General features: G+C 42.2%; 1 protein-coding gene across 1 annotated transcript in view; it reads right to left on the reverse strand.

The window, feature by feature from the left end:
- PTPN21 (protein tyrosine phosphatase non-receptor type 21) overlaps positions 1-16,054 on the reverse strand; it is a 105,920-nt gene that overhangs the window by 46,449 nt on the left and 43,417 nt on the right. The window contains exons 3-7 of the mRNA XM_077463735.1: positions 15,298-15,467; positions 10,112-10,209; positions 6,858-6,925; positions 4,140-4,210; positions 1,050-1,218 (exon numbers count right to left, since the gene is read on the reverse strand). Coding sequence (XP_077319861.1) covers positions 1,050-1,218; positions 4,140-4,210; positions 6,858-6,925; positions 10,112-10,209; positions 15,298-15,467 — 576 coding nt within the window. The remainder of the gene's footprint in view (positions 1-1,049; positions 1,219-4,139; positions 4,211-6,857; positions 6,926-10,111; positions 10,210-15,297; positions 15,468-16,054) is intronic.

Genomic DNA, 16,054 nt, shown 5'->3' on the forward strand with positions numbered 1-16,054 from the left:
ATCCATGGCATTGTTCCAAGGTAAGGATTTCATAATGAACTAGTGCACGATGCAGGTTTTGTCCTTTGTCTTGCAGGTCTTGTTGTTTTTTTGCTTTTTTTGGAGGCTTACTTCCTCTTTAACCACTTGCCGACCTCTGCACGCCGATATACGATGGCACAATGGCATAGGTGGGCAAATGGGCATACCTGTTGTTCCCCTAAAATTGTCAGGGCTAGCAGTACAGCGTGACCATGCCCACTGAACACGCGGACTCAATGTCCACCGGTGTCCCGGCGATCGTGTCACGGAGCTGCAGAACGGGGAGATGCCTATGTAAACAAGGCGTTTCCCCGTTCTGCCTTGTTAAATGTCAGAGATCACTGCTCCCAGTCATCGGGAGCAGTGATCTGTCATGTGAGTTGCAGACCACCCCCCTGATAGTTAGAAGACCTCCCTAAGACAAACTTAACCCCTTGATAGCCCCCTAGTGTTTAACCCCTTCCCTGCCGGTGTCATTTAGACAGTAATCAGTGCATTTTATAGCACTGATCGCTGTATAAATAACAATGGTCACAAAATAGTGTGAAAAGTGTCCAATGTGTCCGTGATTAAACCTAGTACCCTGGCATGTGGGGAGGGATTGATGGCCACCAAAAGAAAGCTCTATTTGTGGGGGAAAAAAAAAAAAGACCTAGATTTTGTTTGGGTGCAACATCGCACGACCGCGTAATTGTCAGTTAAAGCGACACAGTCCCGAATCGCAAAAAAGTGCTCTGGTCAGGAAGGGGGTAAAATCTTCTGGGGCTGAAGCAGTTAAAGTAATGTAAACTCATAGGCCATCAATCCCTCCCCACATGCCAGGGTAATCCTAGAGACTCTGACCCATCCTTTCAGCCCCAAATCCAGTCGCTGTTGAAAGCTTGTAGACTTCACCTCTGTAACATAACTAAAATACACCCCTTTTTAACAAACGAAACCACCCAAGCTACTCATTCACTGTATAATGTTTGGGAGTTCTAAAGTAATTATGCAGAAAAAAAATAAAAAAAATAAATGTAGATTCTTACATGTATGACAGAAATGTCAGAATTGGCCTGGCGGTCAAGCAGTTGAACGTACTGCAGCTGGTTACCTCTTCCATGGATTACCTTGGCGGGGTAAGTTTCCTCTCCATAATTATCAAGGCGCTCGATCTCCTGCATGTACAACATCTCCGCCTCGGGGGGAGACAGACCCCTGCAGATGACACAAAGATACCCATTGACTGTCCGATTCCAACACGCGCGTTGAATATTTCATGAAATACTAGACAGTATATCACACAGGTTATGGAGAAACCAAATAAAAAGCTCTCCAAGCAAATCAGGTTGCAGAACAATAAAGTCTACTTAAAAACACAAGGTATTCACATCTCTCACATCACATTTTCTAAAATAACTGAATTATTCCTCATTTTGGCACAGAGGGCAGAGCCATGCAAATTATTCATTTATGCCCCATCAGCCAGATGCACATCTTTAAATGGCCACAGCCTGTATTGCTCCCACACATCGCAAGGCTGCCGCATTTGGCTGTGGGCACACGGACACTCACGAGTGCCAGGCGATCTCCCAGCTGGGCCTGCCACTCAGCCACAGACAGAAGACACAGCAGCCCAAGCGGCCAAATGGAGTACAGCCGTGGCAGCCGCTCAGGCTACTCTGTTTTCTGTCCGTGCCTGAGTGACAGATGGATGTGATGACATCCCCGTCTGTGCGAGGTGGAGGACTGTAACAAAGTCCCACCTCCTAGATAAATGGAACACTGATCCAATCATACATTGGATCAGTGTGACGTGTATCATAGGAGGCAGGAATTTGTTACAGTTGCTGCCAGGATATTGAAATCAGTTTCAGAGTTCTGTGTAATGAGGTTGTATTTGGGCCCTGGGAAGGCTGTGTTCCATGGGCACTGGGAAGGCTGCATTCCATGGGGGGGCGTCGGCACCAGCGCAAAGCATCACCTCCCTGAAATTAGTTTTTGTGGTTGGGATGTCTGTTCTCTACTACATTTAAACTCATAGTTTAAGTCCCTGACTCCCATTTTCTATTGCACATCTCTAGGCCTTGTTTCAAAATTGGTGGAAAGTGAGGAGTCAGACTAAAACAGCTGCAGGTCTGAGGACTCAAACTCAGTCCATGGCGGGTACAAGAGGAGCTCATGTTGGAACAAGGAGGCGGCTATTGCATGCTCATAATTAGGAGCAGAGGCTCACTGCACAACAGGCATGGGCACACTTGGGTAAATGTATTAGCGTCTGCAGAAACCATAAGTGCATATCCCATACGGTCGTTGGTGTCAAATGGCCTATTTAAGTTGGGCTATGAATGGATTGCCGAGTGGTCTGTAGCTGCTTTCTGCTTAACCTGAGCCTTGACCTGCCTTATCTGCATACCTGTGTATGACTCGGCTTGCTCCTGATCTGTCCACGGATCTCTGCCTGCCTGTTGTGACCTCGGTTTGTTTTTACTCTGCTCCTGTGTTGTGCTCCTGTACCTCACTGCCAAGCTGTGTACCGATTCCAGCTCGGGTCCTCGGCCTGATGTTCCTGTACCTTGCTGCCTAGCTGTCGATGACCTTCTGGCTTGTGTCCTTGCTACCAGGTCCGGGACAAGGGTGGGCAAAAGGGGCGGCTGGCCTGACCACTGTGTTATCATAAACGGGGGGGGGGGTGACAGGGGGCTAAGAATTGTTCTAGGAGAGAAATATATGTGGGTGATTTATGGATCTGTGTTTGGGGGGGGGGGGGTTGTGCTAAAAGAGGTTATTTGTTAGGGTTTTTTTTTTTTTTTTTTTTTTTGAAGGTGGAGGGGAGAATATGCGCTAGTAGGAATGCTTGGGGGGTATTGGTGCTAGGAGGGGGGGAGAGGGGGGTGGGAGATTTGGAGTGGAGGGAGAGGATGTGAACTTGGAGGGTACATTTCAGGAATAGAGGATTTGTGCTAGGAGGGGATATTTTTGCAGGGGGATGAATTTGTACTGGGGGAGGAGGAATTTATGCTTAGGAGGGTTAACTTGCTGATTAGTGCAAGTTTTTTGATGTGGGGGGGGGGGGTTGCCGACACATAATGCTTATGCATCTTGGGGTGGGCACAGTTTGGCATTTTCACCCTGGGCTCTAGATGACCTTGTCTTGGCACTGCTGGCTACACTCTTCACCCCCATTTCCTGCCTTGTGATCTGTGGTCATCTGCTTCCTGCAAACACCAGCTGGCGCTGCCTGCTACACCAGCTCTCATGCCACTCAGTGTCCTCACACCTCCCAACATCAATACCAGTGTTGGAAAAGAGGTGCAAGAGAAGCTGCTTCTCCAGCTCAACCTCCACCAGGTACTTGACAACAGGGAAGCATGGAGTGAGGCTTTGCAGAAGGTTTGCAGCCTACAGGTGACTATGGAATTACTTGGGTCTCTGAAGCTTACACAATGTATCCCTTGGGCATGTGCCAACACATGAGGGCACCTCTGACAGCTTAGACTATTTATAGTGCATCTAAATTCTAAGTTAAAAAAATTCTAAGGTGGTTCCCTTGTCAGGTTTGAAATTGCTAAGAGAGCCAGACAATGGTCTCAAAAATTTATAAATTTAATGTTAATAACGATATGACAAAAGGAAAATAGGTGCCCTAATCCGACGCGTTTTGGCAGCCAGCATCCTGTTTAATCAGGTTTTAGAAAAAAAAATTCACAAAGTTTCCTATAGAGCTCGATCTAAAAAAAAAAAAAAAAAAACTCCTAAGAAGTGTTCTTTGCCAGGGAAAGAACATTAACGATTGCAATCTACATGTGTTGGAGACACTCTTTCGGGATGCATCACCTGCACTTGTATACGTTTTTATCCTCCAGTCCAGGCAAATTGCTCAGGTTTGTGTTGGGTACACTCTAAAATTGGATGAATAGTTAAAGTGCCCTGTGCACTACAATATATATATATATACACACACATACATACACACAAATTTACATAATAGGTGAGGTTGAAAAAAAAAAAAAAGACACAAGTCCAACCTATGTGTGTGATTATATGTTAGTATTACATTGTATATCCCGGTATATTGCGTTGTGTATTTTATTGGTTCTCTTAGGTAATAGAGTCCCGGAAGGTCATTGGGAACGTACCGCAGTTTCTGGTGAAGCACGGCCACGCTTTGGGTCGCCTCCTCCAGGGTCTTCTCATCCTGTATCCATCCCTGAAGACAAAAAGGTAACATTTTATACATCAGAACTTATTTTGTTAGAAAATAAAAAAAAGGTGGAAATTCATTATCCAGAAATGAAAAAAGGGGTGCCCATTCATGCTTAATGTGTTGTGGCAAAGCACACTAAAACATATGCATTAATGTGCACTGCCACAACATATTGAATGCACCTATTCTATATGTGGTGTGTTTCTCTGCTATTCTTTGTACAGTACACAACAAAACACACATACTATGCATTAGTTAAAAAAAATAAAAATAAAAAATAAAGAAGGTCATTCATATTTTTTTCTGCCATTGTGGTGTATTGGCAGCCCATTTATAACATGTGCCATAGCACACGACAATGGAATGGGACATAAAAGCCCTCTGTCCCTCTTTTGGAAATAAGTAAGTATTTGCATTATAGTAAAGTCAAACTGTCAAAGCCATCTTATTTATATGAGTTTCTTCTGTCGGAACTACACCTCCCACGATTCCATCGAGGGGCACTTCTTTCCACATATCATCTGGATGCGAGGTCCTTTTTGAGCTGACCCTCTAGATCTAGTTGTGACGGTTTTCATTTGAAAGCCCACTCGGAGGTCATGCACAGTCCTTTTGGATCCCGCTCCAGATGTTTGGACCATCGTTTCGACCATGTTTGGACCACATGCCTGCCGTCGGCGGCACTCTGCCCATTTTGACTCTGTTGTTGACATTAGAATCCACCCATTCCGGTAAGAGCATTTACATCTCATTACGTGGGTTGAAGTTTTATTGCCCCGATGATTCTTCAACGGACAGAGTTTTTCCATTCCACTCATCTGTGAACTCTCACGATTTGGTGTTGGAAGCTACAGCTTTTGTTCTACACTATTTATTTTGTTGGACATTGCACATTGTTTGCGCATAGCCATTTCTTACAGATGGACTTTTGAGTTTCTTTTTTATCACTGCCTCTTTTTCAGTATTTTTTCACATATATCACGATATTTTGTATATTTGTTAGAGCTACATTATTTCACTATTTGTAACAATAATAAATATCAATTCAGAAAAAGAAAAAAAAAATATGTTTTATTGTGAGCTTAACAACTGTTCTTTCCTGTGATAGCCAATGCTCAAGGCCACAAACATTAGCAGGTAGATACTTTTGACCCCCTTGGGATTGTGCTGGGAATAAGCCAGCTGTGCCATCATCAGACAGCAGAGCGGCATTCTTATCTTCTGTTATTTTATTGGCCTGATATATTTAGTTTGATATTTCCCCAACAGATCTCACTTTGTTTGCCTTTCCCTTATCTCACCAGGCAGCATGTTTGCTCTTCATGGCTCAACAAGTAAACATGAAAAAAAAAAAAAAAAAAAAAAAAAAATTGTTGGCTGTGCTCCTCTATAATATTAAATATAAATTATATATATATATATATATATATATATATATATATATATATATTATATGTGTATTACACTCCGAGTTAAAATGGCCAATTCAGAATTTTACGACAAGGAGCTTTATTAAAATGTCATTAGGCAACATTCGATCTTAGGGCAAATGGCCGCCTTCTTGGTGTCTTTACTCAAGGAGCTGGGCTTCTTCAAAATGGCATCAAATACACTTCCTGTCTGGACGATATAAATTAGAAATCATACAACAACAGCCAATCCCTGAGGAATTCACGTGGCGTAACACGTAGGGTGTGGCTGGAGTATATCGTGGACCGCAAGTGATGTGCAAGGTGGCGTGAAACGCTGAACGTTTGGCTCGCTTGCTGCTGCTTTCACGTAAGTAGGTATTTTATTTAATAAATAATTTTTATTATAGTACCGTAATACACTTTTGGAGGCTTATATACCTTACATGTGGATCGTAATATTGGTTATGAGGGGTGGAGCCTTTTGATCTATATTATCTTGCTGTTGATCCTGGATCCTGAAAGTGAAACTCACTGCTCCCATTGGATTTCTAAAGGCATTTAACCTATGCCCATGAGGTGAGAGTTCTGTGAGCACATTGGTGTCAGCGGTTTCTCTCATTGAAAAAAAAATAGTCAAGTTTTTCTGAAATTTCATTTACACCATCTTGAATCACTGGATTATTTCTACTTATGGACTTTTTTTTTTTGCACTTACCGTATTTAACTATATTGTGTCACTACTTTTATGAACATTTATGGGACATGATTTCAAATTATTGCAATAATTAAAAAAACTTTGATTGATGATGGATTGTTAGGTTATGCGAAAGATTATTGTAATTTCAATTGTTTTTTTAATGGGATTTTTTTTTTTGCGAACATTATTAGATTATGCTGCATTTCCACTTCAAGATCTTCTATTTTTTATTTTATTAAGTTCACTGTAATTTCAATTGTTTTTTAATGTTTTTTTTTTTTTTTTTTTTTGCGAACATTATTAGGTTTTGCTGCATTTCCACTTTTTTATTTTATCAAGTTCACTTATAGTAGTGCAGAGGACCATTATAAAATAATATTTCCAACAAGTGTCTTGTCTATTTGATGGGCGATCTGCTCAATCCGCAGGGCAGACCGCAAACAAAATGCGGTGCAGTAAAGTGGAACAAAACAAACGAGACGGACTTATGGTTTTCCTCAGTCTGTATGGTGCAGAGAGAGTTAACGACGACAGTGCTTACCACAGGAAAAAGAGCGTATCGCTGCAGGAAATCCTGTGATTCATACTGGTCATAGTCTCCAAAATCAGCTGCAAAAAGGAAAAAAAAAAAAAAAAACACATATAAGTCACCAATCAACAGAGGGTACAAAGCGTGGAAACTGCTCAGAGTGTTATTCACACAGGTCATATCTCTAATTTATTCCATCTCCACCCAGCAACTCCAAGATGATGCTGAACATGGGGTGTAGCTACTCAACCCAAAGAAATATTCTGTACAAAACTATACCAGAAAGATAGAAATACCTACTAGTATTCAAAAAAGTGGTCACTACGGAATATGTTTGTTTATCTATATGGAGGGGATTAAGGCTCTCTTGGATGTGGATCCTTCTGGTTGACGGAGATGGCCTTCTCCACCCATCTGGTCTTTTTTTTTTTTTTTTTTTTTTTCCGCCCTCTACTTGTGTTTTCTTTTTTTTCCTTCTCTGGCTTCCCCCTCCCCCCCACTTTTTTTTTTTTACTCTACCTCCTGTACTTCTACTTAAAATTTAGGTACTTTCTGATGTATGGCACATTTGCTCCGGGCATGCCGCCATGATGGAGACCCCTTGATGGGATCCCTGCCTGGGACCTTCTTCCAACTGGCCAGACTGATGCCTGACTGCCTATATTTCCCTTGCCCTTTCCGGGGCTAGGGAGGAATGTTTGTTGAATAGATGATAAAAGATGATCTAGAATGATCTAGAGATATATCTCTATTTCTTTTGCACTGCTGTTTTATGCAAGGCCAGACTGGCCTTTAGGTAATTTTTTTCTGATTTAAAGGGGTTGTAAAGTCACCAGGTTTTTCACTTTAATGAATTCTATGCAATTAGGGGAAAACCCTTCAGTGTAGCAGCTTCCTCCACACCCCCCCCCCTCCCTTTTCTCATCTGAACCAGTCCGTTTCAGCGCTGTGTACAAGCCCAGAGACACCAGCTGCCCTCTCCGTCCTCATTGGATGGACTGATAGCAGCAGGAGCCATTGGCTCCCGCTGCCGTCAATCAAATACAGTGACGCAGGGAGCGGGGCCTACTGTCTGTGTCAATGGAAGCAGCAGCAGGACTCATTAGCGCACCCACATGGGTACCCCAATCGAAGGGCTCTCCGTGGGGGCACCCGATGCAGAGGAGGGAGGAGCCAGGAGCACCGCCGGGGCACCCCAGAAGAGGAGGATTGGGGCTGCTCTGTGCAAAACCTTTACACAGAGAATGTGTGTATAAATTTTATTTATATTTTAATAATAAAAAAAACAACGAACCTTTACAATCACTTTAAGCTATTGTAACAGAATTTCAGCTCTATACAGTCTGCTTTGTATTTCTACTACACTGTGTTTGGTTGTCTGTGTATCTTGGAGATTTCCTTTTTTTCCTTCTTAAAATAAAAAACAATAAATAAATGAAAAGCCTACTAAACTAACCGCACCGCCAACAATAAGTCACATGCACAAGGGTCCCAACGTAAACCAGCCCAAAGACAAAGTGCCCTTCACACTCCAATATCAGACAGAGAGACAATCTTACATCTGCGGATTTCAGGGGGGGTTGACGTTCACACTTTTCTGTGAAAAGCTTATGTGGCAAATTTTAAAGGCAACCAAATGAAATCAATGTACTCCTTTAGTCCCATTCTATTTAGCAAGCTGTAATGGAGAACTTTATAGCTTGGGTCTTGGGAATACCACCCAGTACATGCAGAACTCTCATTGTAACCTTTTTCCTGCTTTGTCAAAACTGGAATTATGAATATTTCCTATTGCTTCTTAAACACATTAAAGATTTTGGGAATTAAAGATTTAAAATGTTTTTTTATAAAAAAGGAGTATGGTATATTGATTTAATTTGGTTGCCATTAAAATCACAATAGAGGATTCAATAATTAAAGTGGTTGTAAAGGCTGAAGGTTTTTTACTTTCATGCATTCTATGTGTGGGCCACACTCCTCACAGCACCCCCAAATATACTCACCTGAGCCCTCTCTTGATCCAGCAATGTGCATGGAAGCCTCAGCTGTCCTGGGACCACTTCTCCTCATTGGCTAAGATAGCAGTGGGAGGCATTGGCTGTGGGTGGGGGCAGGGCCGAGTCGTGGCTCTATGTGGCTTTATGCACACATTGAGCCAGGCTAGCAAGTGAGCATGCACCAGTGCCAGCATAGCAAGCAGCTTGCTATTGGGGGCACTGGCCATAGGGGAGGAAAGGAACCAGGAGCGCCTGCAAGGGACCCAAGAAAAGGTTTGGGGCTGCTCTGTGCAAAAAACGGTTATAGATTATATAAATAATTAGTATATACATTATATGGAAAAAAAAATATTATATATATATATATATATATATATATATATATATATATATATATATATATATATATATATATATATATATATATATATATATATATATATATATTTTTTTTTTACACACACATATACATATACACACACACACACACACACACACACACACACACACACACACACACACACACACACACATACACACACACATACACACACACATACACACACACACACACACAAATATATATACACAGACACAATCCTGCACAGGAGGGCTGCCCTGTAACATTAAATGTACTATATGGCGGTCCTGAAGCTGTTAACGGTATAGTATTTATGGATGGTGGCGTTTCCTGCTCCTAACAGATTGAACCACCTTTTTCATTAAGTGACAAATTTAGGATGCACAAATCCAGCCTGCACATCTATCCTTCCTCTAAAGCAGCCATTCTCAGCCAGGGTCTCCTAAGGTTCCTCCAGAGTTTACTAGAAGTTTCTCAAGCTGTGGCTGGTTGACCTCCCATTTGATGGTGCCTGCATAGTTCCAGGAACACATGGCAAAGCCAGCTGCATGACACCAATGATCTTTTTTGCACTCTGTAGGGGTGGAATTCTGACCACTGGCCACCAATTTATGGGAGCATTCTTCCCGGTTATCCTCTATGAATTGGTTTTAGCAGGGGGTTCCGTGAGACCCAAAAATAAATTTAAAGGTTTCTTCTGGGGTAAAACAACAGTTTAGAAAGGCTTCTATAAAGCTTTCTTTCTTAACCTTTTTCAACAGGTCTCAGTGAATATTAATTTATTTAGATGGAAGAATGAATAAAATAAAATTAAGAAATGTGGTTTGAACACAAAATGTAATTACTCAAAACACACCACTCATTATGTTTAAATGTACATTGGAAAACAAGCCACGATCATCACTCACCTTGCACAGCCAGACCAGCCAGCTGAATGGCCTGCTCCAGAGTACAGGGGATCTTCCCCTCCAAGATGTCCTTTTTCAGCTGCAGGTAATACTGGTATCTGCCAAAACATAAGAACACACATGAAAGATGCCATAGGGTTTATGTATTAAACCGGGAGAGTGCAAAATCTGGTGCAGCTCTGCATAGAACTTCCAGTTTTTTTGTTAAAGCTGAACTAAAGAAGCTGAAGTTAGAAGCCAATTGGCTACCACGTACAGCTGCACCAGATTCTGAGTGCTCCAGTTTTAGTAAATCTACCCCAATGTGTCAAAAGGATGTTTCCATTCATTATTATTATTTAGAAAATATATAGAACCCCTTGTTCACTTTCTAAGTGTAGCAAGGTCCGGGACCTCTAAAGGCCTAATGGTGACCTTCAGCGTCAGGGACAGCGGACATCTTTTTGTGTAGAGTGGGTTACAAGGCATGGAGGGTGTAATGCAGGGTAGATTGATGGGCACCAGACAATTCTTGAATGCAAAGAGATTTATTGTCTCAAACAAAACAGAGAGAGGGTTGGGGACAGGACAACCTTAAGTAGACACAATGTTAATTGGCAGACTCCGAGACTTCTATAGGCAGATAACCATGCAGGGAAAGGCATCCAGCTAGACACAACATCTGCTGTCTCTTATGGTATCATTCTTGTAACAGTTTCTAAAAAAGATTCCAATGAACTTCTTCTACAACCACCTTATTGTAGAACTTCACTCAGTTGAGCTCACTAAGTCTCTCACTAAACTAACAGATCCACTCACTACTGGATCTCCTGACCCCTTCCAGTCTTCTCACTCAGTATCTTCCTCAAGCATCATCCCCGCGTCCCTGCTGGGTCCCTGGCTTGGCAATTGCTGATGTTTCCCCAATTTTTCACCACCCCCGGTTGGTGAGTATACTGCTCTGGTACTTGCTACAGCTACTCAGGGGGGTCCCTGGTAACAAGGTGGATGGTCCCTTAGTGGCGACAGCTTCGCCTCTACCTCCGACCACAACAGGTTCTCCAGTCGGCAGAACTGCTACTTCTGGTTGGACTGCAAGCCCTACGCTGCTCTCTTGCTTCTGGGTAGGCCCTCAGACAGCCTAGCAGCCAGATGTCCCCAGGATAGGCCTTAGCTCTCTGGCCTAGCAGCCTAGGGAAATACGACACATGTCCATCCAGACATCCGTCCAGGTGGAACAGAACACAGATCACCTGACTCCACTAAAATAGGTTCTCCCAGCAGGCCAAGGGACTCAAGAAAATCCCTGCCCATTGGCAGAGATACCCCATTCATTCTTAATCTTTCAATGCCCTTGTCTTAACTAATGCCACCAGATATCCGGCCATCTAGCAACAAAAGAGAAGTGCAGCAACTCCAGAGTTAGGGCAAAATCAATTTACCTCCTGACAATTGGCCAAGGCAACTATCACTTGGCAAATAAATGTAATAGCAACCCTGCCTAAACATCAGGGAGCTACATCAGGTTGGTTGTTCGAAGTGCTCCCATTGTGGTCAGGTCCAGGTAGTCCTTTCCATCTCCTTTGGAGATGTTCTAAACTGGTACAATAATGTGAAGGTATTGTGTAAAATATTAACGGAAGATTTAAAACAAATAACAAACGTAATCCAAATAAGTATATTGTAGGATGTTTAGAAGTTCCAGAAAATTTAGTGAATTTGAGGTTAGGGCTGAGTAGGTCATTGTTCATCGACAGGATGTTAATGAACCTCACCCATCCACGGAAGTCAGGGGAGTGAATATCAGCAGTAAACCCAAATTTGAAAAACTTAGCCAGTTGACTAAAAGGGGGGGTGGGTAAGATTTTGAACAGAGATAAAAACATATTTGGACACAATGTCTCCATGATGTGTTTGTGTACAATCTATGGTATGTCGGTATGCGAGTATAACTTTTTAGAGGCGAAAATGAGAGGAGAGATAAAAGGGTCTTTATTCTTTTTCTTTACCTTCTCTTTTTGAGAATATTTTAGGTTCTGTATTGGGATTGGTTTTTTATTGAATCTATTGGCTCGTTTTGTTGTAAATAAAAAAATAATATTTCCATTCAACAACCAATTAAAAAGTAGGCTAATAGCAGCTTCATTTTAAATCTGTCAAGACAGAACTATAGGAGCTGCGCGCCTTGGAAGGTTTGTACTTCAAGCCATCTTTATTTTTCCTTCTAATCCTGGTTAATAACCAATACATATGGCCTCCCTACATTTTAATCGGTTGTGTACCAGGTTAAAAGACTCGCCAAGAATTTTTATATTAGACTGCAATAATGGTTCTCAATCTTATCGAAACCAGGGCCCAGTAAATTCTTCCTAAACCTTTTCAAACCCAAACATTAAAAAAATAGAAGAAAAAAAAAAAAAAACAGTACTTTGTAGTGTGGGAAGTATGTATGGGAATAGAGAATACTAGTGAGCGCAAAATCTGGTGCAGCTGTGCATGGCAGCCAATCAGCTTCTAACTTCAGCTTGTTCAATTAAGATTTGACAAAAATAATAATAATAATAATAATAATAAAACTGAAGCAGACTGGTTTCTATGCAGAGCTGCACCAGATTTTGCACTCTCCAGTTTTAATGAATCACCCCTAAGCCCTTGTACACACGGCCGGACATTCCGACAACCAATTCCGTCGGATTTTGTCCGAAACTGTTGCATACACATGACGACGTTATTTCGTTAGGACGGGACTACGTTCAGGCTAGTAGCCAATAGCTTTGGTCTAGGAATTTGATCTGAGCATGCGTGGCACTTTGTCCGATCGGAATTCTCTACACATGATCGGACAAAGTCCGATCGGAGCATGTTGTCGGAAAATTTTATAGCCCAGCTGGAAAACTTGGTCCGTCGGATACTCCGACGGAAACAGTCCGATGCAGCCCACACACTGTCGGATTATCCGACAACGCGGTCCTATCGGACATTGTCCATCGGAATGTCCGATCGTGTGTACAAAGGCTTAGTGTCACTGTGAGAGAATTAAAGTTCTGCAGCGGGTTAGGGCAAATATGGTGGCTTTGCAAAGAATGACATTTCTGAAGGGAGCAACTATGGGTAAATGGGGTCTCTGGTGAGGGTTGAGAATCTCTTGAAGAGGCTGGAGCCTTTGGCTAGGGCAATTTGGGAGACTGGATGTATTATGGGGGGGGGGGGTTTTAAGAGGCTCCGCAGCTATCTAGGAAGCACTGTGGGAGATTGGCAGGAACCAAGGGGCCTTAGGACTCTTATGCCGCGCACACACTTGCAGACTTTCTGGCACAAAATTTCAGACGGAACGATTCCGTCAGACATTCCCCTTGTGTGTGGGCTTCATCTGACTTTTTTTTCCAAAATTTTGACAGACCTATAAATAGAACTTATTTCAAATCTTTCCGCCGGAACCAGTTCGTCTGTATGCTATTCCAACGGACCAAAAACAACGCAAGGGCAGTTATTGGCTACTGGCTATTGAAGTTCCTTTTTCTAGTCCTGTCGTACGTCATCACATTCTAGACAGTTGGACTTTGGTGTGATAGTGTGTAGGCAAGTCCTTTTCGGCGGAACTCCATTGAAAAAGTCCTTCAGAGTTCAGTCCAACGAGAAGTCCGCTTGTGTGTAAACGGCATTAGAGGACCTGAGGGCATTGTTAATGGTTGAGGGGGACTATGGGCCACTATGGGAGTTTGGGTAGCAGTATGCAAGCTAGGAGGCATTGTGAGAGGATCTGCAGCAAGCTGGAGGCCTGGAAGGAGGGAGGCAGCAGCCCAGTAGTAGGTCATGGTCTGGGATTAATAACCACAGAATTAGAAGAATAGTATTTTTATTGTATGGCTAGATACAACAAGAGTATTTGAGAGCGACAAAAGGAACACTGCTCTAGGTCTGCCCCTTCTGCACACACCCCACATACTTTCCAACATGGTGCCCACCCAGCTCACATGCTGCACTGGAAATGGGAAAGACGACTGGATGGTCGCACTCCAAAAATCCACATTATTGAAAATTACAGCATATACAAGGCAGAGTGGGGGCGAGAGAGAGAGGTTGATGCGTTTTGCATTTAATCATGATTAAGCGCTGAACGCTCAAAACACCTCAAGCGCTCTCTCTTTCACTGTGCATTTCTCTGCCTTGCATATGCTGTAATTTGCAATAAAGTGGATCATTTTGGAGTGTGACTGTTCAGAGGTCATTCCTATTTCCAAGAGTCTTTTAAACCTGAGCAAATTAAAGTGCTTTTCTAAATGCTTGACATGAGGATTCCCATTGTATCCTATGGTGCCTGTTCCCACAAACTTTGTGTTGCTTCTCCCTTGAAAATTTCATGACCTTATTTGGGGGCAGAGTGTTTTTGGACCATATAGACTTCAATGGCAGCACTCGAAAGGGTTGAGTAATGTGTTTTTCCATGCAATTTCTTGTCTCTACTTCTAGTTCAGAGGTCTCCAAACTTTCTAAACAAAAGGGCCAGTTTACTGTCCTTCAGACTTCAGGGGGGGCCGGACTGTGGCCAAGATTAAAAATGTCCCAGCATCAGTGGGATAAAACAATCCCACATCATTGTTGTCAGTGGGAGGAATAGTGACCTCTTGTTGGAATCACTAGGAGGCATTGTGCGCCCCATCATTGTTGTCATTGGGACACATTATTAGGGTCATTGGAAGGAATTATACCCTTCATTGGTTTCAAGGGCCAGATAAAAGTAAACAAAGGGCCACATCTGGCCCTTGGGCCACAGTTTGGAGACCACTGTCCTAGTTTATAGCGTTCCATTGTATACAACAATGCCTAAAAACATGTGTACAAATGTGTTCCAAATACTTGAAGAAGCTCAAGTATGAACCTAGCCTGACCAAATATACTTATCTGTACCCTCAAGCTTATGTTTTAGAAAAATCTAACGCTCAATGGTTTCAGTGTATCAGACACATCCAAAACTGCAGAGGAGGATCTGAACACAAATACTGAACTTGAGCAGTCCCAACAGATGCACAACATGCCCGATTCCTGGCAGCTAGGTGACCACCATACCAAAACATAAGAGTTCTAAGAGTGTTAGGAGAGCCTTGTACATGTTTTTAATTGAAACTGTTGGTTACCAATGGATTTACTGTGATATGATTAAAAACGTTGTGGTTTCTATAAAACTTAAGATGTTGCCTTGCCCTCACCTTGTGATCTCCTGCTGCAGTTGGGAGACAGATGGCACATAGTACACCACTCCGAAATACACGGTCGGCTCCAAGGCATATTTATCCAGCTGCTTCTTCAGTGGTTTCTCCAGGTCCACCCAGCGCTGCTGATTCTGCTTGTTGTAGTACCACAGGCTGAAGTACGTCACCTGAGAACAGGAAACAAATAGACGTCATCCTGTGTGCACAACTACAGTGCATCCAGAAAGTATTCACAGCACTTCACTTTGTTCACATCCTGTTATGTTACAGCCTTATTCCAAAATGGATTAAACTCATTTTCCTCAAAAGTCTACAACCAATACCCCATAATGACCATGTGAAAGAAGTTTGAAATCTTTGCAAATTTATAAAAAAAAAAAAAAAAAGTAAAAAAAATAATTAAAAAAAAAACACACCATACAGCTTAACATCAATAGTGGGTAAATTATTGGAGGGGATAATTAGGGACTATATCCAAATAGTTACAGAGGAAAATAATGTCATTAGTGGTGATTAGCATGGATTTACGAATGGTCTGGCAGTAACGACCTATCTACTAACATGCTACACGGAAGTGAGCTGTAGACATGTGCAATATGTTTAGTTCCAAATTGTTTAATGAATTTTGAAAAAAATTCGCTAATTCCGAAATTTCCACATTTTTCATTTTCCGAAATGTCGAATTTCCAAAAATTTTAAATTACGGAAATTCAAAAAAATAAAAATTCTCATAAATTTGAAAATAAGAAGGATC

Source organism: Lithobates pipiens, unplaced genomic scaffold (genome assembly GCF_037356315.1).
Source record: "Lithobates pipiens isolate NorthernLeopardFrog02 unplaced genomic scaffold, aLitPip1_a1.2 Scaffold_30, whole genome shotgun sequence".
Taxonomy (NCBI): domain Eukaryota; kingdom Metazoa; phylum Chordata; class Amphibia; order Anura; family Ranidae; genus Lithobates; species Lithobates pipiens.